Consider the following 26,943-nt stretch of genomic DNA (forward strand, 5'->3'; position numbering starts at 1 on the left):
CTACATTGATTATAATGTATCTTAATGTGTTGGGTGTTGTTGTTGTTTGCAGAGAGGCATACAGAGTTTCCAAACTTCATCTTGTACATATAAAAGCATCCATCCCCATGATAGGTTCTTCATGGATCAGTTATTCCAGCAACAGTGTGGGAGCGTGCACCTTTCTGTTACAGCGAACACGACTTCACTCTTTTCCTTTGTCGCCGGACATTTTAAAAGCATCTCCCACCAGGTGCATAAAGGCTGGAGATACAACCCAAAAATGTTATGACCTGAAATTCATGCAAGACTCGGTAGGAGTCTTAGTTTAGTTTTGTTGTACAGGGCAAGAGTTAAACATAATAACTCTATTATAAAAAACTGATTTACTATTTAAAAACTTCATGGGGTTTTATAGTTTTTGGCATTGTACAAACAATTTAATGGCTGAGTTCTGAGAATATGGTAAATGTGAACAAATGCATATGAAACAGTTAATACCCTCATAACTATCCATTTAAAGCCTGCTCCAACTTCCACTTGCCTACTAACTGTAGTATAGTCCCCTGCAATGAAGTTTGACCTCCAAATTAACTGGTTTAGCCACTGGAAATGTGTTTAGAGCCCAAAGCCTCATGCCAGATTACAATGTCAACATTTGAAAACGTACATTTTATTTTTATTTAGTTTACTTGAATAAAGTTAAGATTACTTATGACCATGATTCAACCAGGTATAATAATACACGGTTAATCAATTTGCTCTTTGTAATTGAAAAAAAAAAAGGTACATTATGTAGTGGCTCTGTCTCTTGGAGGGTTTCAGTATTTGTATTGTTTCATAATTTTTTTATAAGCTTCATTTGTGTATATTTCCAATTAAATCAAGCCACACATTTCAAAGTACGAGAAAAATGTTGCATTAAATTTTTGATCAGTGTAAAATAAACAGTACAAGTATCAAAAGAAAATGAATCCAATCAATCATTCATTCATTAAACAATATTTAAATGCTGTCGCTGTAGAGGTGAAATACATTATACTTTATAAAAATGCACAATATTCTAGAGCTAAATCATAATCTCTAATGCAAACTTTGGCACTCAACATGTTATGAAGTACAATATATATACATGTAGTAGATATTTTTTTTTTATAAAATGGAAATACTAAAATAAAGTACATAAAAATTTGTAATTGAGTAAATGCGCTAAATTACTGTCTGCCACTTCAGTTAAGTCGCAGTACCGAGAACCTTTTCATACTATCACTTAGTATGATATAAAATTATCTATATATTTGACACCCTGGCTCAAGCAGTGCCTAATATTCACAGGTCTACATGAGCACATACAGTAAAAAGCATGAAGTCCATTCATTTCTCAGTTAATGAGCGTCCTCCCTCGCTCTGGACCCCCCTTTGGTTTTGGCTCTTGCATCATCTTCTTGCATTATTGTGTTTCGTGAACTGATTCTGAGGCAGCAGCGTAGCAGGCGTACCAAACATCTCCCCATGAAATAATAACTTAGTGCTTGATCTCCCAGCAGATGTAAACATCATTACATTCGTTTAGGCAGCAAAACACGAGGATGTCTCTGCCATCACCTCTTTATAAAGTCTTCTTGCTGCTCACTCCTCCTTCTGCCTCGCGGCTCTGCTCAGGAGGACGAGTGGGACGATGAAAGAGGCCGACGTGATGAGGAAACAGGTCTGTGCTCCAGATATCCAGTAAACTGTGAAGCAAACACCACAGTTACACAAGCACACCGTGAAGAAATGCAAAGGCAGCAAACAATTTAAATGGTGCTGTTTCAAAAAGGTTTGTGTCTCAAATATGAAAGAATTTGACACATAAGAAAAAAGATTAATCCAGATATTTAAATGTTTGATTTCACAGGAGGACTAAATATTAGTGTTTTAGAAACATATCTGCAAAGTTTTCTCACCAGACGATGATACGACTGGTCCCAGAGCTCTGGCCAAGGCGCCCAAGCTACGCAGGATCCCCATCACTGTGCCTTTCTGACTGGCCGAGCCTGGAGTTACATCCACAGCAGGGATTAGCAAATTTATATCCTAATCATAATGGTTTGTGAGTTTAAATCATTTAGAAATAACAAGAGGCTCACCGTGGTCAGAAACAAGCGTCGACAAGCAGGGAACTACTATCGCAGCCGCTGCAACAGAAGGAGAAATATAAAACGTTTAATTTTCTATTTCACAAAATGAATAAATCCTTCCGATGAAGTTAGTTTCAAGCTTTAGTAACATTCACACCTTACATTGTAGATAATATCCTGCTTCATAACAACTGTGATCCACATGTATGATATACAGGTGTTTTTCTTTTACTTTTATCTCACTTTTATTTGACCAGAAACTCTCTTGAGATACATCATGGCTATAAAAATGACATAATAGAGTAGTTAAAGCACAGTCGAAATAAAATATATACTTAGAATATTCAAATAAAGTATAAAAGTCGTATACATTTTATTATTTTGCTCTGCTGCTATTGTGGTTAATGTACAAAGAATTTACTGGTTTGGAAGTTTTTCCTTTTCTGTATCTAAAGGCAGATTGTAAAGCCCCTTCAGGTAAATGATTTAAGATTTGTGGTATTAAAATATATTATATATTATTTATACATACCAGGTTGATTTGAAAAGACAACATATTACGGCATAGGACCTGGGAGTTATAAAGGGGTCAGGCAGAGAAGACACTATTTCTTCTGTTGATGCTAAAAATTCAAATTCTCACGTTGAAGTCTTTAACATTGACTATGTGTTTTGGTTTTATAATTCTTTCTGGCCTTGGGGGATTTTCTCCTCTTTTCATCTTTCACTGTTTATCAGTCATGTATAATTATCATTTTCCATTTCAGCGGAGTGAACGTCAACACAACTCACCAAACGCGTAGAAGGCCAAGCCCACGTACAGCATGATCATATTCCATGATAACCCGATGAGGATAAATGCTGGAATTAGTGTGATTATTGCCTAGAAACAAGAAATACAGTTCAGTAGGGAGGACAATGGTGCTGCAGCCTCATGTCTCATCAACACATGTATGTTTTCACATGTCCTGAAGGCTCCTACCACACGGACTGCTTTGATATGTTGCCCGGGTTTTATTCTACGAGCGTATCCCCCCTGAATCAAAGCCATGATGACGCCAATGAAGAAGAACATCTTTCCCTGCTGCATACTGTGGAGAAGACAACACAGGGTTAGTGCACTTCATTCACTACGCCTGAGAAAGAACACAACAAGTTCGTACCTTGTGAACTGGAAGCGCTGGTGAGTCAGAAAACTCAGCGTGAACTCCAGACCAGAGAACAGGAAGAGGTAGCAGAAGTAAACGAGGCCCAGCACTTGAAGCCTCTGCATTCCTGTAGAGAGACATCCCAACCTTCTGTCAGCGTGCCAGGGTTTAATCATGCTTCAAAAGCTGTCCCAATGAGAGCACACAGGAATCCAGTGTGTGCACTACTCACTCTCTTTTGAAGGGGGATCTTTTGTCTGGGTAACAGCTGAAAAACGGAACAAAGATAACGGGTTCAGGAGGTTCCTGGAGTCCCCGAGCCCTGAAGACGAAGCCTGTGGGGTGGAACAAAAAACTTAATAATAAAATAGAATAGAGAAGAACTGATTTGCTTTTATGCTCAACAAAAAAATAGAAGCTGGATATGTGTAAAGTAATTAACGCTTGAAACAAACAGGGCAACAAGATACCACAGAGGCTAGAGCACAGTATAGTACAAAAGTCAAAATGAACTAGAACTGTATTGTATGCTTCTGCCATCCAGTGCACTTTACCTTTGACTTTTGACCACCAATATATTATCAGTTCATCCATTAATCCAAATAAAGGTTTGTCGCAAATTTGAAAGAATTCCCTGGAAGATTTCCTGAGATACCGAGTTCACAAGGTCTAGAAATGTCTTTTTTTCAAACGACAAAATGTGGAACCAGATTTTTTTCTGTAGCTTAAAATGCTAATTGCACTTCTTAAAAGACTTCTTCAGAATATGTTTGATAGGATCACTTGGTTCATTTCTCAAACTGATAAAAAAAGAAGATTTCTTTGCTTTAGCTGTTCTTCCATTGGCTACCACTCTAGATTGTAGATTTCTAGAGTCTAGAGTCTACCAAACAGAAACAGCAGCTCTGTATATAATGTGTGATTCTTTTTAGTGTCAGTGTGAATCTTTCTGCAGCTGACCTTGACGTCCTTCGTGAGCGTCTCCGGCAGCATGAGCCAGATAAAGAGCACATCAGCCACACTGAAGGCCAAGGCGAGCAGAGCTGGAGCGAGGTAGAAGACACTTCCTGTGGTTCTGGACCTGAGGGCGAAGTAGGCGCCCATCAGAGGCCCCACGGTGAAGCCCAAGGAGAAGGCGACACCAATCATGGCCTGTTCCCGACAAAATACATCTTAATTTTTCTCACATTTTAAGACAAAAGCTTAAGCGTGTTATCAGCAATATGAGGTAACGCCAAAGAAATGCGTGTGCATACCATTCCTCTGTTGCGTGCTTTGGGGCAAGGCAAGTCGGCCACGATGGCGGTGCAGAGGCTGACGTTACCCTTGCAGATTCCCCCAATCACCCGGAACAAAAGGAACATGCTGAAGCTCCGGGAAACTGCCCACACGGCATAGGAGGAAATCAGCCCCACCTGGAACACAAGGAACACACAGCACCCTGTCAGACCCCAACAGTCGTTTTCTTACACAAACAGTGGCCAGAGAGTGACTCAATGAATAATGATAACATTGTTACACTAAAGAATACTGAGATTTATAGTCTTAAAGTCATTAGATTTGGTGCTTTACTCACTGTGGTAAGTATGAGCAGGGGTCGTCTGCCATGACGGTCTGACAGAGCGCCTGTTAATGGTGATGACAGGAACTGCAGCAGCGAAAACAGGGATCCGATCAGACCTGCAGAGCAACATAATCAGCATGCAAATAAAAACAAAACAATATCCAGGAATGAATCCCTATGTTTCCCCCTTTTACTTGATCCTAGTTCCAGTGAAATCAGTTTAATATACCTCCAAACAGGACACTGTTGTATTTCTTCTCCATAGGAATCCCAACCACGTCCCTGAACCAGTCCACAATGCTCTGCAGAGACTGGTACACAACATCCTGCACGCCAGGGAAACACACGGGAAAAACACACAAAATGAAAAGCAGGAAAGAGGTCGATTCAGCATGAGTCAGCACAAACAGCCCAATGATGCTAATCTAATCTGCCATGAAAATTAGGAGATCACATGATGCACCAAATGACGCTCGTTTGAATTAACCGTGAGCAGAGGGAACACACAGCGTGGAGAGGACAATAGTCTACAATTTGTTTTTAAAGTATTATTCAACATAGTATATTATTACATTTTTTTTAAATACACATTTTTATTCAAAGAACCAAGCAATTATAATAATGTATATATTTTTTTGTTTTTTTTATTTACATTTTTCAAAGAGAGAGAAAATAGAGAAATAATTGAAAAACTCATCTCCTTCTTGTTTGTCTATAGTTTTGTCTGTGTGCACATAGTCTGTGCTTTGTTGAAATTACAGGTTGCACAAGCATAAACCTGTAATTTCAGTGTGTTATTATTATGTCTGCGAACAGAGAATAGGGTATTGCTTAAAAACAAAAACCACTGACCCCTGTTTGTGCGTAGTGATCCAGAATGGAGGGCAGCAGAGGGAGAATCAAGGTGAATCCCAGCAGGTCCAGCAGCAGGATGACAAACACCACCTTGATGATCTTTGAGGAGAACGCGCCGCCGTCCTCTTCAGCTGGTTTAACGTCCGACATCATGAGTCCTGTCTTCTCTCTGACTGTTCCTGTGCAGAGGACGTGAACACGTTACAGTTCCAGTAATCCCTCACCTCTTATCTCGAGCAGCAGGAACAAGTGAAGCCTTGAGAGAATCACAGCTGCACTTTACAGGTGTTTCACTTCCTTATGATTTTCCTTGAAAGTTTCCTGGAGCACAAAGTATGATTCAGATCAAACTCACCACATTATCTCAAACTAACATGGAAGATTCACTAAATAGGGAAATGATTGGTTCTCCGTTATTTGTAGCTTTCTTCTCGGAGTTTGTTGACTTGTTTGTTGGCTGCAGGTGAGGATTATTATTAACTGGAATTGAATGGAAGCTCAACAACTTCTCAATTTCCCTGTAAATAACTGGAAAGACACAAGACAAATCTGAGGGGCTGAGAAATGAAAACTTAATTAATTTGGTTCCAGGACATTATCTGACATCTGAAACACGAGAAGCAGCTCCAGACAGACAGTGGGTTATTGTGAGGAGCCACCAGCAGATAGAATGAGAGACACTGGTTTAACATTGTGTTGCATCTTATAAGGTGTATCACCATGAGTCGTATATATCACATAAATACAGTGGAATATAAAACACAGTTATTAGCTTCTCAATTAAGAAGAAGAAGAAAATTTTATTTGTTGTGAAACACTCAAGTAAAGTACTTGAGGAAAAGTTACTTCATTACATGACTGAGAATGTTGGAGAATAATTCAGGATATTCACACATTCAAGGTACTTTTACTTGAGTCAACACTTCACAATGAAAATCCTATAAAATATACTTTTAACATAAGCACATTTATCTGAAGGCTGGATTTACTTTTTAGTTTGAAATATGTCCCAAAAAGAAAAAAACATGTAATTTCTATATATATACATATAGTAGGCATTTATAACATATCTACCTTTTTGGTACTTCAACTCTTGAATGCAATAGTTATATTTCTGCTTGTCCCAGTAAAAATACTCGTTTTTAAAGTACCAGCAACGTGGTAGAAATACACGTTTACAGCGGTGGATGTGTTTCCAGTGAACATGCCATGAGGATGATTTACTGCATCTGCTCACAGTGAGTCATCACCAGGCAGGAGATGAGGAAACTGCTCCGGGAAATAAACTCAAGAGGAAACTTTTTCTGCACAAAACTCCTCCTTCAATGGACTCGTATCAAACAGTTCGCTAAAGGCGCTCGTGAGAGAAACACCTCCTACCTGAAGGTTGGTCTTGAAAAACTGTTTCTATAGAAGTGGCTTCCTCAGATCGATCCAGAGACTGAGACTCCTCTTCATCACCTCCCTCCTCTTCTCTCCTTTGCAGACATTCTCAGAGCGAAGCATCAGAAACACGTGGAACTAGTTCAACTCGCAGTTTCTGCTCGGACTCGATCGGATCACCCTCTCCTCCCTCATCAGATCAGTGTGATCGGTCCACACCAGGAAGCGGTGTCCTCTTACAGCCAGAACACAAGAAGTGTCGTAACTTACGCAACTAGCGCACACTGCTGCGTTCAAGTCAGCTCGTACTTTACACACTCCACTCTCCTTCAGGTTTTTTTATTATCAACATGTATGAAAAACTAGATGAGAAAAGTCTTCCATCAACAAACACCTTAAGAAGCCACTTTTAGATTCACTAGATCCGGATTTTTATGGGGATATAATTGCACACACTCATAAATACCAGTCCTCTAAATTTGCCTGATTGTTTTTCTTTCCTCAAGATCAATTAAAGAGTTATTCTTTAAGAATTTAATGTCTATACAAATGCAGTAAAAAATAAATCCATAGATCTACTCCTTTATCTGGATCAGAACCAAAATGTAATGAACTCTTCCCCGGCCAATGGCCTTCCAACAAGTTTCAAGGTAATCCTGCATTCAAACAGACAAACACAGATGAAGTTACACATTAATGATCTTCCTCGTCCATTCTCTGCTCATAAAGAACAGTATAAAACCACAAACCTCACTCAGGAGGAAAAATCTCTCTATTGATATGAGCATTATCTTGATTTAAGGACTGGCTTATTTATCACATTAATTGGGTTGTTAATCACTGGTCTTGGTGGATAATTGTTTTTCTCGGTTTGCAGCCCTGTGATGGACTGGTGACCTGCCCAGTTTGTACTTCTCCTTTTTGCCCCATGTCAAATGGGATTGGCTCCGACCCCTGCGCGACCCTAAATGGGATATCCAGATTGACAAGCGATGAGGTATACGTTTATTTGGAACAAAAGTTCACAGTATAGAGATTTTTTGCATGTTTTTTACAGCTGTAACATATTTAATATCTCCTGTCACTTAAATGGGGATCTGTGCATGAGTTATTTATTTGTTGTGTATCCTGTAATAAGACGAATTTAACTGTGTCACATTATCTGTCACCACCTAAATTCTGAAGTTGTATTTATTGAAGAGGACAAAACAACAAAGCAATCCTACTAAATAACAGTTGTAGAATAAAACGAGATCATTAAAAAAAGTTTAAAAAAATCTACAAAACATGAAAAATTAAGTAGTTAACAAGTTGTTTACAAATACATAGTAACGTTAGGGGACAGGATAGTTCAAACTAACACAATCTAACCGCCGTCATCAAAAAGCAACAATGGGTGCTGAGTCTTGACGTCTGCAATGTCATGAAAACGGTTATATTCCATGTCTCATTATGTGACGCTTCAAGTCCGAGCCGCTCACGAGGTTTCGTCCACAGAGTTCACAAGTGTAAAGTTTATTTCCTGTGACTGAGGGACAAGGGACTTCAGAAGCTCCTCCTGCAGCTGTGACCCCACCTGAGAAGCAAGAGAAATGAGTTTAGACTGGTGTCACAATGGACAATTGATACAGCACAGTTTTTCCAATCATAATTAATGAAACAATTAGTCAATGTGTCAGAAAACTACGATTTTCAGGGGGTAAAGATTTCTTCGGGGCGAGAGGTTTTTTCATTTTAACAATGTTCGATCAATATTGTCCTGGTTATCGCAATTTTTTTTCCTACTATCTGTTGACATGATTGGTATTGAGTCGAAATAATCAAAGCCATTATAAAACTGATGCAAACTTATGAATGAAATCTGTGGTTTAACTTCTGCCACGATAGTCATGTTCTCTCCCCAGTCCATTTGTTTGTTTGCTGGTCAGCAGGATAAAGCAAAAACTACTGGACAGATTTCCACAGAACTTGGTGGAAGCATGTGACATGGGCCAAGAAAAAAAATACAAACATTCTGTGGAGGGATCCAGGAATCTCTTCCCACCACTTTCTCTAACACTGTTTGAACTTTTTCACAGGGTGTTCCCAGGGATTAGGGGACTGATTCCTGAGTGCAGATCCAAATAGAAATCTGGATCTTACAGATTTCAATGTGGCTTCATACAGGGACCGTATGGGAGATCTATGTTGAGTGCCATCTTATTTTCTTTACATTTTCAAGACACAATCGGTTTTCACCATTCAAAATTATATAACTCCCATTGTTACGTAGTTACACAATCGTTTCAACGTTGTCTGAAAACACAGAAAACACAGAGTTTGTGTTGGACTTCCCTCGATTTATTGTGATTCATTTCAATTCTTACTTTTGCCCACACGTGGACTGTTGGCCTCCTCCGTCCCGTCGCCCTCCTCATGTTCCCGATCTTTGAGTCCGCTCTCGTTGTCTTCAGTCATCGCTTCATCTCCTTTGTCCTGCCGCTGCTCGAGCTCATCCTCCTCTTCCTCCTTGCAGCCGTCTTGCGGGTGCGATGTCTCCTTCAGATATTCATTCTCAAGGACTGGCATGTCTCCGTACGGGTCCGATGGCTCCTCAACGTGTTCCTGTTTGGTCACTCGTTCCTCTTTGCATTGTGTTAATGAAAAACCTGAGCTCTCCTCGTTCAGTTGGTCACAGACTGGAAGAGGCGTTCGGGAAGGACTTCCACATTTCAAATCCTCCCGACTCCTGAGGTTATTTCCCTGCGTGTGACTCGTCTTTGCCTCTGAATCACATTTAGTTTTCATTTTATGGGCTAAAGACATTGAACGCTCCTCGTCCAGCAGCTCACTGAGGACATTATCTAGAACCTTGGTCTCCAGGCTCTGGTCTTTCTTAACCATCCTCTCGTGTTCTGCCTTGTTGTGCGTCTTGTGGACGCTGCCGTCCTCATCCAGCACCAGGATGTGACGCAGTATTTCGTCTTCTGCTCTCGACTCAATGGCTGACGTTCTGTGCTGCAGCGTCCTCAAACTTAACTTGGACTCTATTTTGTCCACCATCTCATCACATGTTGCAGAGTCTCTCTCGGCTGCCTCCTCTCTTTGGCGTGTGGACATTACGCTGCTGTCCTCACTACCTCTCACTTGGAGTTGGGCTTGGTTCTCGTTAGTCTGCCTCTCTCTCTCTGAGCCGTCGCTTTCCTCAGACTCTGAGGTGTTTCCTTTCCTGACATTATTTTCCACTGTAGGTTTGATCGTCTGTCCACTTGTCTCCTGCTCATGCTTCAGACACGTATCCTTCAACTGTTGTGTAACTTTCTCCGGAAGGTTATCTTCTGCCGGGTCCGCAACCAGTGATTCTTGTTTAACGTCCTTGCAGCCTGGGACCAACCGGATTTTCACATCCTCCCCCGTGCTGTTGTGCTGCTCGGAGTTTGATAACGGCTCCTCCTTCTCTTCTTCTTCTTCTCCTTCTTCTTCCTCCTCCTCTTCTGCCATCCTACCATCCTGTGCCTCTAGCTGATCAAGGCTGACCTGACCCACAAGCTCATGGTTCCTCTCAACCTGTATAAAAGAAAAAAAAGTAAATTCAAACTTAGAAAAGAACAAATTTACCTTTTTCTACCACATCCATCTTCAAAAACAAAAAGTGCAATTGAAGTAGTGTTCTGAGTGCGAAGACCAAAACATATTTAAGATAAGATAACTTTTTAAGGCCTTTTAGACTTTTTTTAAAGATGGTTTTAAGAGCTGTTTCTGAGGGGAGCTCATTTCCCTCATTTGACTAAAGAGAGTTACAGCAGCTGGTGTTAAATGACTCAAATATTCAAACACCAAGAGTTACTGCTTTCATTTATGGTTGAACTTAAAGTAACATTTGGCTTTATACATTTTTTAAACTTTACGTAACAAAACTTTCTTTCATTCAAGCAACAGATTTGCCCACAGGGTCCGGTCCTTCTGAAACAAAGAAGCTGCCTGTGTTCCTCCTCTCATTTCTAAAATTCCTGTACATTCACAGTGGACAATGTCTCATTACAGACACAAAGGAATTCCGGCCGCTTCTGAGACAAATCCTCACCTGATGCTTATCGCTCAGGTGCGCCTCCAGCTCGCTCAGCTGAGTGCAGTCGAAGTAGCACAGTCGACACTTGTAGGGTTTCACGTCATCGTGCTTGGTTATGTGCAAACTCAGGTTCTCAGCACTGCCGCAGGAGAAGGTGCATTTGTGACAGCGGAAGACGATGCCCTGGAGGTAGCGGGACAGCTTCGGGCGACGCACCTCTATCGGCACGACACGCTCCTCTGAAAGGGGAGACGATAGAAAAAAATTTGATCAATCTGAAATTAGGATTTTAGGGCACTGGGAATGATGGGTCGTGTCCAGTGTCTATCTTACCACGATGGAGGACGATGTGATCAATCATGTTATTCTTGTTCCTGGTCTGGTAGAGGCAGAGCGGGCAGCGCAGGTCCCTCATGTGGGTCGGCTCGGACTGAAATGTAGAGTGACCGGCCTCCATGTGCAACTCAAGGGTTTTCCTGATAAAAGGTAGAACAACCAGGCTCAATACATGATTTACTATCTGTGTTTTATATCGATAATTATTTGATGGAAACATTTGATTACTACAGTGTTGCCGGGACATGACCTTATTTTGCTCAGTTATTAAATTGAAGAATATCTTGGATGTCAAACACTTCAATGAACAACCAGAGTTTCGGCCGTTACACTAACTCAATCCATTCATCTTTTCTAAAATAGATGCACTTTGGATGCAACCAAACTTCCTTGATGGCCTCGTCTGTGGGATGCCTTCTCCCAGGAGATCATATTTGTGAAAGCTCCCTTTTCTAAATCTAATTTTGTGCTTTGAAAAGTTATGCAGAAAAAAAGAGAAATTACAGTGGTTTTCCTTAAACGTTATTTTTTACATAAAGAGAAATCCTGGTGTTGGCTGTGACTCACCTTAACGCAGTGAAGAACTCACAGTCCTTACACTTGAGGATCTTCTTCCCGTGGCGGTTTAAGTAATGTCGTCTCACACTGGAAAGGTGTCCGGTGCTGAAGCTGCAGAGCTCACAGTGGAGCAAACAGCTCTCTGGTAACTTGGTCCCTTGCACCTCGGCTTTGGCTGCACGTCCAGTCTGCGCCATCAAGTTGTAGTGGTTCAGCTGCCGCTGCACATCTGGAGGCTCCAGGTACATTGATCCTGTCACACGACAACAAACCACAGACTGTCAGTGCGACAACCAAAGCAACAGGTGTGTGTATTTTATATCCATTTGGACAGGTATGTGGTTTATATAACATAAGAGGGAGGACTTGCTTTCAGCTATTTCATCTTCTTCGTCAGGTTCGGGCGAGTTGCTGTTCTCCTCTGATGATTGAGGAGGATCCTGGTTGTTTCTCTGAGAGTTCTCCTCGTCTTCGTTTCCAGTCTCCACTTCATTCATGAACACATCTGAACATCCAGCAGCAACACAGACAGGGAAAGAAAGACAAAACACTAAATGAAATATCTCAAGCAATATATATACAAATATCTAACAACAATTAATACATCTGTATAATGCTGTAATTGTAAATTATTGACAAGGGGATTCTCACCTTGATGTTTCCTGATAAAATGACTCCTCCACAGGCCGAGCACAGTCGTCCGGAAGGGGCAGAAGTTGCAGAGGAACGGCCGGAGGGTCCCAGCTTTGAAGAGGAAGTATTCATCTATGCTGTAGAGATTAAAAACACATAATCCAGATAATCACAAACAGCTCCTCAACAGTTCTGGACGTAAAGGACATCACATTTGTATAATGTTAATATCGTACTGTAGAAGACAATACTAACAATTCTGTGTTAATCAAACTGTTAAAATATTGATATATTTGATTGTATTAATTACAAATTACAGTATTAATTACCTCTGTAAAGCAATTTAAATGTGAGTAGTGTGTGATATACATGAGCAGTCATTTTATATATAAGCAGATCAAATGAAAGTATTCCTCCTCTTTTACTTTTACAAACCTAACACGGGGACTGACCCACCAAACTTCATTCTTACTTGTGCTTCAGTAGTGAGGAAGACAGCTTGTCAATTTTCATGATGGCCGCCAGCGCTGCGTGGCTGCGCTCATGTGAGCGCAAACCCTTCAGGGACATGAACGAGCGTCCACACTGTTGGCAGGTGCGTTTGTCCTCCATCGATTCCTCTTCCTTCACTGGCGTCACGTTCCAATGAGTCAGGTCCTGCACGGGTTCTAACGTGGGCGGCTCGTCTTGTCGACTGATCTGAAAATCAAACACAGCAACGATCGTCAACTTACAAGTGAGGATGAAAGATGACAATGAACGAACCGGCTCCTGTGGGCAGAGGGAACCTACTTCATTGGCTGGGGCCGCTGGTGTTGTCATCTCGGCCCCTGATGCCCTTGTCTTCATCTCTTCATGGCGTTCCAGGTGGTGACACAGCTTCCTGGTTCCTACTATGTGTTTGCTGCAGTGGTCACACTTGAAGAGTCCCGGGTTCTTTTTTGTTCTTCGCTTTATCACTGTAAAGTCCATTTTAAAGTTGGAGCTGTGAAAGTTGGTGTAGTGGATGATGAGCAGCTGAGATGTTTGAAACACTAGCTGTGGACACTTCTTACATCGAACCCTTTCGTCAGATGGAACTCTGGGCATGTATTTGTAACGCTTGTTGTACTTCTGCAGCTGCTTGGATATGCTGGATGTATCCATCTTGTGCATGTTTTTGTAGTGACAGTGCAGGTACTTCCTACATATTCCTGTGTAGGCACACAGGTCACACTCGTACAGCATGTCCTTGTTTTCCAGGGACAGGTGAAGGGTGTCAGGAGAGCCTGGCTGTTGATCGTGGTCGGTGTTTGTGACATTCACCGGGGATGATTCCATTTTTATAGAGGAAACCTCGGCTGTCGAGCCCCCTGAGCCGTGATCAGGCTGCTTCTCACTTTCAGTCTCAGCTGAAAGTTCAGAAGCTGCGGGTCGGGCCTGTCTGTGGCTCTTCACACTGTGGACTTTCAGTTGTGTCAACGATGCATAAATCAGTGGACATGTCTTACACGCGAACCCTTTATGCTTTGAACCTTTCCCCGACCAACTATGGACCATTTGGCTTTCGAGTATTGTGTCCGTTTGAAGTCTGTCTGCTCTGACTACGATAGCAGGATGCATCATCTGGCAGTGAGTGAGCGTTCCATGGTAGCTAGCGTTCACATAGGGACAGGACGGACACTTATACACTAATATATTTGCGTCTTCTACTGTTGCGCTCGACTCAGACGTGTCCGGGGCCGTTAGCGCTGTGAGCTTCGGGTACAGTGGTGTAAAGTGTTTTGCGAGGGAGAGCTTTCCATGTTTAACAGTATAATGGCGTGCAAGGTGCCTTTTTGTGAAGTACGACTTCGGACACAAGACACACTTGAACACACAATCCTTAAACTGTGAATAAGACGAATGCCTGTGGTTCACGTGCATGTGGCGACTGAGCCCAATTTTTGTGCTGCACTTATAACTGCACAGCTGGCACTTCAACACTGGATACTTCTTCTTCTGCAGGACAGAAGCTTTGGACACTGATCCTAGAGAGCTGTGGGTGTTAGGTTGGCGTAGTTTTCTCACAGCGGACGGTTTGTGCGCGGTGTCGGGATCAGGGCTCGGGTGGGTCTTGATATGCTCTCTCTCACAGTGCCTGTTCAGCTTCTCCTGAGTTGCACTGATTTGAGGACAAGCTTCACACATGTAGCCGTTGATTCTTTTAGTGTCACCCGAGCCTTTTTTAGTCAAAGAGCGGTTCCAGCTGCGTAGATGCACTTCATCCATGAAATGACTGTCTGCACTGGACTCAGAGTCAGGATGGCTCATCTGGCAGTGGGTTAAGACTCCATGATAGCTGGCGTGGATGTACGTACAATGTGGACATTTGAAGACATGCACGTGTGCTGTCCCATCGATTTTAGCGTCTGGGTGTTTCATTCCACTGTGAGTGTTGAGACCGTGCCAGGTACTAAACCATGCAGTGCAGTGTTTGCACTTGAACCAGTTGGAACAATCTGCAGCTTCATCGGAGGAATCGGGCGAGTCGCCGTCTCCAAGAGGAGCTTGGTAGCTGTCGAAGGATTCTGGAATTTCTGTGTGGTCTTCCACCACCTGGGGCCTTGGCTTCTTGCTGGTGATGATGGTGCCGTCGTCTTTCAAGGACCAGGGATGCACAGCACAGCAGTGGCGTGTGATACTGGACATTGAGCTTCCTTTAAATGAGCACACTTGGCACGAAAACATCTTGGTCTCACTTTGTCCAGTTCTCCCATCACCATCACTCACGAGGCCCACAGCGGTGGGGGCCTTTTTATGCTTTCCTTTCCGTTGAGGAACAAATGAGTCGGGGCCGACGTACAACCTGGTGGAGACGTACTCGAGACTCACTTTACGTTTGGGGTGTTGCTCCTGGCTGTGCTGAAACACCACTGCTGCACTCTTGTGGGAGAAAACACACCTGTCGCAGTGAAAGCCCGTCTCCAACATCCCTTGTTTATAACACACTCTTAGAATATCCGTTGTCCTGCGATTTGTCTTGTGCACCTTCAGCATGTGCGTCCTCAGCACATTCACGTACTGACAGCTGAATGTGCATCTGTAGCACTTAAGGGTCCTCTGTGTCTGTGGGGCCGACGCCGACGAGCTCTTAGCCAGGGTTTTTACCTTTTTATTTGTAGTCACTTTCTCCTGACTGTCTCCTCGGCTTGCGGACGTTTCCGGGTGCGACTCCTCCATCTGCTTGAGCAGCGTAGCAGTGTATTGCAGGACTTGGTGGTTCTTAACCACAAACCCAGGATGTCTGCTGATGTAATGTCTCACGACTTGGGGGACGGAATTATGTCTGTAGTTGCAAAAGTGGCAGAAGAAACAGTCCATGTCGCCTTCGTTCATGAGCGGCAGAGGTAGACGATAAGACGACGAGGAGGAGGAGGAGTCCTTCGTGTGAGACTGTTTGATTTCAGCACGGATCAGAGCTGTGTGTTTAAGGATGGGTTCATTCTTGGTAGTCAGGTGCTTGTGAGTTTTGGCTTGATGGTTCTTAATTCCCTTTGAACTGACATTTGCGAGGTTGCACAGTTGACAGTAAAACAAGTCTTCCACACGTTCATAGGGATTCACTTCCGTCTTGGAGGTAGCTTCTTCATTCCGACGTTTTCTTTCCTTCCACCCCTCGACTCTTTCACTGGATTTGGAATGAGGGGACGCGGCACTTGTTGAGGTCTCGGCTTCACTTTGCAGTTTCTTCTTTTGCAGCTTGTTGTTATACCACCAGACCTCCTCCGTGCCTGTAAGTCCCTGCTCAGCGTGATTCATGTTGTGATGAGCAACGACGCTCCTGATGTTGGTATTTGAAAAGGTGCAGAACTGGCAGTAAAACATTTTGTCGACTGAGCCGGGGGATGAGCCTTCGATTCCAGACGACAGCTCCCTGTTCCATTTGCTAGGTGTTGTCTTTGTTTTCTTTACGTCCGCTTCAGGTTTCACTTTCTCTATTTTGGGAGACTCGGAATGAGTCTTAGAAGTGTCTGTTCTGTTCCTCGGAGACGTTAGAGGCGATGAAAGCTTCTGCACCGACACCTCAGCTTTGCTTCTTTCCGTTTCGGGGGAACCGGAGTCGTCCTTTAGGGGGACAGAGTTCTCCGTTACACTCGATGAACTCTCAGCTGTCTCCTGGGATGTTGTTTGCGATGAGACAGAAGCCGACTGTTTGATTTTATTGATTGTGACCATTTCTTCTGGATGTTTTCTCTGGTAGTGGACATGCATACCGACTGCTGACTTATGACTAAATATGCAGCTGCTGCAATGATACAAAACCACATCCTCTCCACTGGAGCTGGTGTGTAGGGGCGAGGGGACATTTCTGATTTCTTCAGGTTGTGCATCCGCGTTCTTGGGAGAAATCCCCCCCGATGTTCCTGGGCTGTGTGTTTTCCTACACGTGTTCAACTCTGACGATCCCTCTTGGATCACAGGCGCTGTGTATTTGCAGTACAGCAAGGAATCGTCCGCTTTATGTGTCGGGTGCTCCTCTTTGTAATGTTCTGTCAGGGCTATCAATTCATTACTGATGAACTTACACACAAAACATTTGTAAACCAGGTCACACGAATGCATCATGAATACTTTGGGGGCGTCTGGGTGTTTTTCAGTGTAGTGTTTCTGGAGGTGGGCTTCGGCTAAAAACTCAACGGGACACTCCAGGCAGCGGAAGGTGACGCTCTGGTCACTGGGATCCTGAACGTACGTGGCGCTACATCTTATGTAAGGGTGGTCGCTCTGGTAATGGAAGGACATGAGTCTGATGACAGCGTCACTGTAGTCACAGTGTTTACAAAAATAAGTGTTTGGGATTTCCACGTCTCTTTTGGAGAGCTTTAACTTCCTTTCTTGTTCATCGTCGCTAATTTCAAAAGAGAAGTCAGTGCTGCCGGGCGGTTGTTTACTTGGGTCCTTGCTCCCTGGGAGTTGTGTCTCCTCTTCGTCCATCTTAGCTTTTTTAGCCGGTTGACTGTCCTGGTGTCCCCGGCTGCTCCTCTTCTTGCTGTTTTCATAAACTGGGTCATCGGATTGCTCCTTGGGCTTGTGAGATCTCAACTCGGATATTAAAAAGTGATTATCCACCATGCAGTGATTAGGAGGGGCGCACGACATATCAATCGTGGACTTGGCGGTGACCTTAAACACACCACTGCTGTTTGGGCTGAGGTCTGAGGGAGACTGCTGCAGAAGCAGGGCTCCTGTGGTGCCGCTCGGGGACACCGGGCTCTCGGCCGGCTTCACCGAGGCAGGTCGAGGTGCTGCTGTTAAGAATTTAGTGATCGTTTGCATTTGCAGCGGCCCCTTGTACGTTTTCAGATCTTTTGACGAGTAAAGCATGCATGTTGAAGATTTTGAGGTAGACATGACTGCTCCTTTTACACTCTTGTGGCTTCCGGGAACGACAGGATTCCCGGTCGGATCTTGACTCTCCGGCTTCTTACCACACTGCTTCTCATGTTCCTTTAACTCCCGCTGGCCACGAGCTACAAAACCACAGCTGTGACATAAATAAATACTTTCCAGCCTGTTGCTTTCAGCGCCGTCCTCGTCCTCGTCAGACACCGAGCCGTGCTCAAAGGTCACGTGCTGAAACAGGGAGATCTTGGAGGGGAAGACGAGGGAGCAGTTACTGCAGCAGAAGGACTTGACGGGGGACTCTTCAGGGGCAGGCTGCCTGGGCATTGTGTGGCATGGGATGGCAAGGCTCATGGAACCTGAGTAGGGGGGGGGGGGGGGTGCAAAGAGACAACATCAAATACTCCACTTGATCCAAATCACTGCCCTGAGTCAACACTTTAACACAAAAGCTGAAAGTGATAAATACCTTTTTGCATCGTGCATCCCTCCTACAGCCAGATCGTTCTCTACAAACCGTTTTGCTGCTGCGGTTTAAATAACACGTTAAGTTCAAAATGAATGTTCAAATAGGTAGTTTCTGCAGATGCTTGCAAGGATGAAACACTAACAAGAAGAAATGCACTTTTCCTTTTCAAGTATTTCAGTAAATTCCAATGAACAACAGCAACAACTATGAGGAGAACAACTGAAGACGTCGGGAACTTAGTTCAACAGGAAACCAACTGGAGAGGAGAATAACAACGACACAACCGAGGGAGAACAAAAGAGCAAACAAGACACACAACTCACCGCTGCTACACACCGTGCCCCCTCACGCAGACGGACACACCCAGGCGGAGGTTTATGATGTGATTTTTACAGGCGGTGATGTGGGAAACATGAACACACCGCACGTTTCCGCCATTTTTCCCGCGACTAGCGCTCTCCCCGCTTCCGGTGCTGCAGCGAATCCTCAATGTCCTGCAACTGCACTTCCGCCCACTCTTCAAAATAAAATCAAAGGCAGGCGCTTGCAAAGGTCTGGGCATCGTGAAATAACAAACATAAAAATGTGAATTGAACTGTTGGAGGAAAAGTTTCAATTCATTCTAACCATGCATTTAAACTAATGAAAAATAAAAAAGTTTTTCATAGAAACAACAAAATAATTTGCATAAATACAGCCCTACCTCATAATGTAATTAAAAGTCGAAAGAATAATATCCAACTGATATCGTGTTGATTATCATTACTTGATTAATCAAGCAGTTGATATATTCAATAACATTGCAGATATATATTTATATATATGAAAAGCACGCTTACATTAATTCTGAAATCAGAGGAAGCTTTAACCGGAAGTTCCCACCTTTGAGATTACTTTCTGTTTCCATTTATCAAATCTGTAAGAAATCCCATTCATTCAACTTTCAGTCTAATAAAGATTCATTTTGTTAATAAAATAACAGTAAGTATGAGTAATACAATAGTATAAAATCAAGGCAATATTATTTATGAGCCAAACAAATTGATCGTGAACGTACTGTTTATTCAGATATGTGTTTAGTGGGTCATCAAAAATCTTATTTCTCTTCTATTTTGAGGATTCTTTGGTTCTTTTCACGATAATATTTCGTCAGAATTATCATTATGAGGATCATTATTATTATTATTAAGACAGGAAATCCACGGAAATTTGAATAATATAAATAAAATAAAATAATTCCCAAAAGCGTGCATGTTACCAAGTGGGGCAAGATGTCTGTGGAGGAAATACTGAGCAAGTAGAACAACAAGAAATTAATAATAATCAATATTTATCAGTTGAAATGAAGAGACACTGTTTTTTACATACTGATTTAAAACACCCTCTATGCTGTCATTGGTTCCGGGTTCGATTGTTGATTCGCCCGGAACAAAAGCGGGCGTACCATAACAGGAAATCACAGCAGTAGACCGTCGCCTCGGAAAAACCCTAATTATAGTGATTTAAAACACCATTAAACTCAAATAGAATAAGAAAGAGGGGGTAAACATATTGTATCTTCTGTAAAGATCAGTGTAAGTTTATTTCATTTAACTTTTGTTTCTGTCTCATGTGTCTTGAAGAGTTCATTTCACCTTCAGTGTGAAGTACATGGTTATGATATGAGCATACGCGTTCTATAACCGCTCGTGTGTAACCGCACAAACAACGATCATACTTGTTTAACACACACACACACACACACACACACACACACACACACAACTCTCCTCTGACACACGAACACACAACTCTCCTCTGACACACGAACACCTCAGTCTTTATGCGGCGGATTCAGTGAAACACAAAAGAATTCATGTTCAAGCAAATCATAAAACAAAGCCACCATTGTGTGTTGTGACGTGGGTGTGTGTGTCTGTGTGTGTTCAGGGCTGCGGGGTAATGTCAGTGTGACCTCAGGTAGTCACCATGCTGCAAGCCAAGCTGACTGTGAGCTTCCTGAAGAGGATTCACCACGGAGCCTGCTCCCCCTGTCTGTTCCCTCTGTCAGACCGCTTCCTTCACGAGGAGGCGACAACCAGGACCAGACATGGACTCCACTCACACTCCAGCGTGTCCGGAAGAGGGCTTTACAGCCAGGGTGCGATCCGTCCATCGGTCAGACTGCATGAAGCTCAGCTCCATGGGAGGAGATCCTTCAGCCTGTCACCTGCTGCCATTGTGAATTCAGCTCCAGCTCCTGTCCAGCCATACCTGCGGCTGATGAGGCTCGACAAACCCATTGGTTTGTACATTCAGGGTTAATGAAGGTTTCAGCTGAAATCACTGCTGCCTAGGCTGTGAAATGAGGGTGTGTTTGAAAACTATGCCGTGAATATTGTCTATTTATCAGCTGCACTTTAACTATGGTATAACTGTGCTACATTGATTCTGTCGGCAATACAATGGTTCATGTGCAATCCATTCACTGCACATATTCTCACCCTGCACATATTTTGTTTTGTTTTCACGCTGTATATTTTAGAGTCACAGCAGGAATGTTTTCTGAAGTTTAAATCACCTCGGTGTGTTTCTCTGTTTGTATTGTAGGAACCTGGCTGCTGTACCTCCCGTGCACGTGGAGCATTGCTCTGGCGTCTGACCCTGGATGCCTCCCACATCTGGGCATGCTCACTCTGTTTGGTGCAGGCGCTCTGCTAATGAGAGGAGCCGGCTGCACCATCAACGACATGTGGGATAAAGACTTTGACACAAAGGTTTAAAACACTGACGTATAATGATTGTGTTGTGAAAGGTGCTCCATAAATGAAGTAGTTGTTATTATTATTATTGTTATGGTTATTGATATTTTTTTGTGCAGGTGTCAAGGACAGCCACTCGACCCATCGCCTCGGGGGAAATTTCTCGAATGCAGGCACTGGTCTTCTTGGGAGGGCAGCTCTCTCTTGCACTCGGAGTTCTGTTGTGTCTCAACAACTACAGGTAACAGAAACAGTCAGTGTGTTATTGGAAATAATCTATTGAGCTTTAATTTGAGTTTATTTGCAATATAAAAAGATTGTGTCAGTCAGACAGAGACAGTGTTTGTGCCGTCTCGTAATCAATATGTCAGTTAACATTTATAGATTTATGTTAGATTATAAAGAGTTAGTTGTTGCTGCGCTGTTACTTAAGTAAAAGGTTTGACACTGTTTGATTCAAAACTTTCATAATGCTCCTCACAGCATCGCTCTGGGCGCTGCCTCGTTGTCTCTTGTTGTCTCCTACCCACTGATGAAGAGGATCACCTACTGGCCACAGTTTGTGTTAGGTAATTGTTGTCCTGTTCTATACGCTGCAAGATTATTCGACAGTTTCTTGCTTCTTAAGTCAACACCTCCTCCTTCTTGTCCTTCTGTTTCAGGCCTCACCATTAACTGGGGGGCTCTGCTCGGCTGGTCTGCGGTTCAAGGCTCCTGTGATTGGTCCGTGTGTCTCCCGCTGTATTTCTCAGGACTGATGTGGACACTGATCTACGACACCATATATGCACATCAGGTGAAGCTGAGGATCTCTGTAGTTCTTATTTGTGCTAAATATAAACTTATTTGACATTAAGTCTGTTAGCAGCTCACATTTAGTGAAGAAATACCTCGTTCACTTTTAAACCATTGAGTCACTGATTTGATCTGACCTTGTTAAAATGTTGTTTTCTATTATTTATGAGGGAGAATTTATCTGGGGAATTATGGTTTCCTGTTTTTTTGCTGTTCTGACAGTCACTCTCAAAGAAGAATCATATGGATTGAGACTGAGCTCCATCTGTTCTATATTCAATAACCAGGATAAGGAAGACGACATCAAGGTAGGAGTCAAATCTACTACGCTGAGGTTCCAGGAGCAAACCAAACCTTGGCTGAGCGGCTTCACGGTGGCCATGATGTCAGGACTGGTTGTAGCTGGTGTCAATGCTGAACAGACTCTCCCTTACTATGCTGTACTGTCTGCAGTGGCCGTCCACCTAACACACCAGGTGAGGAACTTGGTGTTGTGCAGCACATATCTATTATTAGTTTTGTGGAAATATAAACATGACATTTTTTTCTTTTTTATGGTCCTGACTTAACATCCCATGTTTACTATTCTCTCCTTTAGATTTACACACTGCACATCAACAAACCAGAGGACTGCTGGAAGAAATTCGTCTCAAACAGAAACCTCGGACTGTTGTTGTTTTTAGGGATTGTTGTTGGAAATCTATGGAAAGAAAGAAGAGAGACTTTGCTGCAAAATGAAGATACGCTCAGATAAGTGACAATCAATGCACAGTATATTTAATTTAATTTACAGTACATCACATACAGTACTTAATCATTGCAGTGTCTTTTTATATTTTTACAAAGCTCCATAAATGATTAAAAGAGGTTCTTTAAGCTTAAATCACACAATAAATATCTTACTCATAAAATAAAGTTTATTGTTGTTGACCTTTATCACTAATATAACTATGGATGAGCAGTTGTTGTTCACATAAATGCAAATAAACGCCTTAAACCTGCATTCATTTTTGACCACCAGGGAGCAGTATGATTCACCTTACAAATGTTCTGCAAGTCTCTGGTTTAACAACTGTCTCAGTTTGTTTTTATGAGGCTGTGGAAAGAATTCTGTCACCCCAACAATCTGCTGAGCGTGCAGGCTGCAGAACCGAACCCTTATCCGAACCACATGGTGATCGAGGCAGAGAGCGGCACACATCTGCAGGGCCGAGGGCCCTTCTCATGTTTACTACTCTTTGCTGCTCTGGCTAATTATTTCAGTGACAATATAAAACATCACTTTATGCAGGTTTAAAGTTGAAAAGTCTACTTCAATTAGGGATTTATATATATCATTGTTATGTTGCAACTTATCCCCAGGGAAGATAGCGCAACAGGACAAGAGAAAACAGAAAATGAACAAGAACAAACTAAGTTCAAAGTACCAACAGCACAAACAACAACAAAGAGCAGAGATGCAACAATACAACTGTTGGACAACTACTGAATCCCCAGATTGAGAGTAACATAATAATCTATTCATGGATTTTAATGGACAAACAAGCTTTTCATATTGTAGTAGAGCTGTTGTAGCACAAATGTGTACATATGTATTTTTTTTAACATGGTTGCTTTAATAGTCTATGTAACTGTGTTGCATTTTGATAAGATGACAAGTAGAATCATGTTACAAAGAGGAAACAGACCCACAAATGAAGCTAACAAAAGCCTCAGGCCGGACATATTTCTTAATTCTACAGCAATAACCACACATGTGATGATCATTTGTGTGTTTATCCAGCTTAGACACACATACAGCATCCTCCTCCATGTTGAGGAAAGCTTTGGGTGTAAGTACCTGTGTATATAGTAGTCTGCTTGCACCGCTGACGCCCAAGTCAAGAACCCCACAAATTGACCCAAGTGCAAACCATGCCACCACATAGAAAAACCGAAAGTCACGAACAAAGGGAAATGTTTGCTTCTCATATAAATCGTTCTTCGCAGCCACGAAGCCGTTGTGGCGTTCCATCGACGTGCGAACTCTGACATGCGGCTCGACGCCTCGGTGGTCCAGAAATCACCATCGGATAAACCGCTCCAGTCCTGGGACTCTCCGGATGAATTTTGGCAATTTCCAAACCCAGCTGCATTATTGAGGCATTCACTGATCTTCCAGTGAGAGTAATACCGGAGCCTCAAAACCAGTGCGAGGGCCCAAACCCATAGGACGCCATGAATAGAAGCAGAGCTACTGGGATCATAGATGTTTTGTTTTAGAAAGTGGACAAGACAAAACCTTACCAGCTCCAGCAATAGCACCTGCATCAACTTCAGGAATACCTCACCCAGTGGACTGGGTGAGGGGCCGAGGCCGACTCCCTCCATGTGGCACACAAAGTGTCTGTAGGAGCCCAGCGGGCCGCCCAGCAGCGTGGTGACACTGAGGAGGTAGCTGACGAGAGGGAGAGGAAGGACACAACTCGTCTTTTTGGTTGATGCGTTATATGGGGACATAAGTTGTTTCTCCTGAAGGTCCATGGACACCGAGGTGATTCTCTGAGTGAGCAGCATCAAAGAGGACACCGCCAAAAACAACCTGGAATCACAAGAGGTGATTAAATACATTTTAAAGACTTGTGACCTTTATGTTTGTTCTGGAGCTTATTGATCACATGAGTCATAATGATTGAGCTAATGGAAACTTGTGTGTTAGTGGTAATTGTGGTGAAGGAGAATATCCCCCAATGGTAAAATAATTTGTGATATTTGTTTATTTGTTGTGTCGTTGTCTTTTTTTCACGAGATTCATTGACAATTAAATAAATGTATACAGAACCGACTTTGTCTTTTAAATGCATTTATAATTATCCAGACCAACACTTTTATTATTTTTATTTATCAGTAGATAAATACCTCACGCTGACAGGCTCATGCAGGTAATATTCACGATACTGTATAAGCAGGTGCCAGAAGGTCTGCCAGAACATCTGGATACCGAACGCCCAGATGTGGATGCTGCTGGGATCCACATGACCAATGAGCAGAATAAAGACAAAGGTGGAGGCGAACAGAAGAACACTGTAGATCCCCATCGTGCCGACCGCCAGGATACATCCTCCAACTGTCACAAAGACGTACCTGAAGACACAAAGACAACAGAAGGTGGGTCACGATTAGAGATGCTGCTTCATCAATCATATAAATCAGTATGGTCCTGAGAAATGTAGATATATTTGAAGAGCACATTTAAAAAAGAACAGACATCTCACCCAAATCAATATCAGGAAATGTAAAAACTGTTGGCAGCCCTTTATCCCCTCTGAAAATACTGTGGTTCTGCTATTGCCTTGTGTTCCATTCGACATAATTATACAAAGACTCATTCACAAATCAAACTTATTGAACCTTTTAAAAAAATGTTATCCAAATATGTATCACACAATGTGTTGATCGAAATGTGTGATCTATAGTAGAATAAAATTCTTCATCTTACACTGAATTATTACCTTTAAAAATGTAGTTTTGATATAATATACAATTTAAATGAATAATTTATAAATAATTTAAATAAATAATTGTATTTGTGATCACCTACCTGTACCTCAAGGAAAGATATCCACGTTTAGCAAAAAAATTAAACAGAAATGCGAAAGGCAGTGAAAAACATTGGTGCAGTAAAAACTGATGTTGTACCATCAGCCGGCTGATTGGACCCATATCGGAGAATATGCAAACAAGTTGAATATCACAGACTAAAGAACAAACTGAATGAAGGCGTTCGGTGCTGATCGTCCTATTAAAGAGGTGAAATACTTGATTTACCTGGACGACTGTGTTTTCCATTCCATCTCTGTGTTGCATTCAAGTTAATGGTTTGTTTGCCATCATCACACAACCCTGATAATGGTTATTCCCTTTTGTTTAACGTTATCAGTACGAGGAAGCTTTTTGTGAATTCATATTTCAAAAACTGTGGCAACTAAAACAAGTCTGATTCTCATGCTCTTTCTAGATGACGTCTGCATGTGTGTTAGTCCGTCTCACATATTAAACATTTTAGATCCAGTGTTATGGAGGATTTACAGAATGTGTTGAATATGAATCTTCTACTCAAGTACTTTTGACATCTACTTAATGCTGTAACAGCATTTTAGGGGAACATATTTTCTACTGCACCGCATTTATTAGACAGCTTGTTATTTGACCTAAGCATTTTACATTTAAGATAATTCCCAGCCTCTAAAAATAAGATGCACTGTGAAAGATAAAAAAAAATGGCCAAATTACTTGTAAAAATAAAGTAAGCATCAATAGGAGAATAAGGTTTCACCTAATTTGACTGCAGACTGTTTTATGTCTGTGGGGTGCAGCAGGATATTTTGAGCTGCCCTCATTTGAATTATATGTCAAAGTTGAGCAGGCCGACCTCTTAGGTAATGAGCTCCAGCTAAGTGGCACCAAAAGTACAAACACAGAAAATAACCTTTAGTAAAAAAAAAGTGTAATTTCTAGTATTAATAATTAGAAAATGAAAAAAAAGTCATCACGTCACAATTCAAAAAATATTTTGTATTTACTTATAGAATATATACTATATATATATATATACCAAGAGATCAGGGGATAAACATGTTGTGCTCCTGACCCGATTGCATCACGACCGACTCATGTTTAAACTGCTGCTGCGAAGCAACAAATGCAAATCACGTCTCAAGTTACAGACGGGACAAACTCCTCGACAGAGGAATGGCTGACAGCACAATAACTGCTGCTTTATTCTGTTGTTGCAAACTATGAGTCATGATCATGGGTACAGGCGGCTCACAGGCTCTAAATGACAAACACCGAGGCAATAAATATCAGAGCTGATGTCAGTTTGCATAACTGGGTATTAATTCTACATATTAATAGTACAAACCATACAGGGTTAGAATGGTGTGTTTAAAGCTTACTTTTTATAAAACC

General features: G+C 42.3%; 4 protein-coding genes across 6 annotated transcripts; 1 reads left to right on the top strand and 3 right to left on the bottom strand.

The window, feature by feature from the left end:
- Positions 1-882: 882 nt before the first annotated feature.
- Positions 883-7,315, bottom strand: mfsd10 (major facilitator superfamily domain containing 10). Of its 2 annotated transcripts, none has more exons than XM_053421756.1 (13): positions 7,047-7,315; positions 5,664-5,845; positions 5,041-5,137; positions 4,824-4,927; positions 4,504-4,662; positions 4,208-4,399; positions 3,480-3,582; positions 3,263-3,374; positions 3,082-3,190; positions 2,892-2,982; positions 2,109-2,156; positions 1,926-2,015; positions 883-1,712 (listed from the first exon to the last, which is right to left on the bottom strand). In XM_053421756.1, the coding sequence occupies exons 2-13, from the start codon at positions 5,817-5,819 to the stop codon at positions 1,609-1,611; spliced, it is 1,365 nt and encodes a 454-aa protein (XP_053277731.1). In that variant the 5' UTR covers positions 5,820-5,845; positions 7,047-7,315; the 3' UTR covers positions 883-1,608. The 2 variants fall into 2 exon arrangements, with proteins under 2 accessions (XP_053277731.1, XP_053277732.1); XM_053421757.1 differs by lacking the exon at positions 7,047-7,315 and adding an exon at positions 6,741-6,996.
- A 558-nt stretch (positions 7,316-7,873) lies between these two features.
- Positions 7,874-18,911, bottom strand: LOC128438969 (zinc finger protein 462). 2 transcript variants are annotated; one of them, XM_053421758.1, is made up of 11 exons: positions 18,781-18,911; positions 18,458-18,515; positions 13,417-18,347; positions 13,097-13,323; positions 12,643-12,761; positions 12,362-12,496; positions 12,001-12,244; positions 11,431-11,573; positions 11,113-11,336; positions 9,416-10,595; positions 7,874-8,625 (listed from the first exon to the last, which is right to left on the bottom strand). In XM_053421758.1, exons 2-11 carry the CDS (start codon positions 18,465-18,467, stop codon positions 8,483-8,485), a joined length of 7,356 nt encoding a protein of 2,451 aa, XP_053277733.1. In that variant the 5' UTR covers positions 18,468-18,515; positions 18,781-18,911; the 3' UTR covers positions 7,874-8,482. The 2 variants fall into 2 exon arrangements, with proteins under 2 accessions (XP_053277733.1, XP_053277734.1); XM_053421759.1 differs by lacking the exon at positions 18,458-18,515.
- Positions 18,912-19,728: 817 nt separating this feature from the next.
- coq2 (coenzyme Q2 4-hydroxybenzoate polyprenyltransferase) lies at positions 19,729-22,996 on the top strand. The gene is given in 9 exon segments (XM_053421087.1): positions 19,729-19,750; positions 20,387-20,417; positions 20,419-20,741; positions 21,047-21,213; positions 21,318-21,439; positions 21,682-21,767; positions 21,861-21,994; positions 22,281-22,469; positions 22,592-22,996. Coding segments are annotated over 9 exon segments (1,230 nt in total). The 3' UTR covers positions 22,748-22,996.
- Positions 22,997-23,616: 620 nt separating this feature from the next.
- mboat4 (membrane bound O-acyltransferase domain containing 4) lies at positions 23,617-25,695 on the bottom strand. The gene is made up of 3 exons (XM_053421088.1): positions 25,574-25,695; positions 24,892-25,116; positions 23,617-24,574 (listed from the first exon to the last, which is right to left on the bottom strand). The coding sequence occupies exons 1-3, from the start codon at positions 25,693-25,695 to the stop codon at positions 23,617-23,619; spliced, it is 1,305 nt and encodes a 434-aa protein (XP_053277063.1).
- Between the last annotated feature and the right edge of the window lie 1,248 nt (positions 25,696-26,943).

This window comes from Pleuronectes platessa, chromosome 4 (genome assembly GCF_947347685.1).
Source record: "Pleuronectes platessa chromosome 4, fPlePla1.1, whole genome shotgun sequence".
In the NCBI taxonomy this organism is placed as follows: Eukaryota; Metazoa; Chordata; class Actinopteri; order Pleuronectiformes; family Pleuronectidae; genus Pleuronectes; species Pleuronectes platessa.

Excerpts from the sequence above, each read along its gene's own strand:
- mfsd10 (XM_053421756.1), bottom strand. The coding sequence starts at position 5,819 with ATGATGTCGGACGTTAAACCAGCTGAAGAGGACGGCGGCGCGTTCTCC. Across the intron at positions 3,191-3,262 it reads CAGCGCTTCCAGTTCACAAG|TATGCAGCAGGGAAAGATGT; the intron begins GTACGAACTTGT and ends TCTTCTCCACAG. Across the intron at positions 1,713-1,925 it reads ACCAGTCGTATCATCGTCTG|TTTACTGGATATCTGGAGCA; the intron begins GTGAGAAAACTT and ends TTTGCTTCACAG.
- LOC128438969 (XM_053421758.1), bottom strand. Across the intron at positions 12,245-12,361 it reads AGAAGATGAAATAGCTGAAA|GATCAATGTACCTGGAGCCT; the intron begins GCAAGTCCTCCC and ends GTCGTGTGACAG. Across the intron at positions 10,596-11,112 it reads ACCTGAGCGATAAGCATCAG|GTTGAGAGGAACCATGAGCT; the intron begins GTGAGGATTTGT and ends TCTTTTATACAG.
- mboat4 (XM_053421088.1), bottom strand. The coding sequence starts at position 25,695 with ATGGGTCCAATCAGCCGGCTGATGGTACAACATCAGTTTTTACTGCAC. Across the intron at positions 25,117-25,573 it reads TATCTTTCCTTGAGGTACAG|GTACGTCTTTGTGACAGTTG; the intron begins GTAGGTGATCAC and ends TTGTGTCTTCAG. Across the intron at positions 24,575-24,891 it reads CATGAGCCTGTCAGCGTGAG|GTTGTTTTTGGCGGTGTCCT; the intron begins GTATTTATCTAC and ends TTGTGATTCCAG.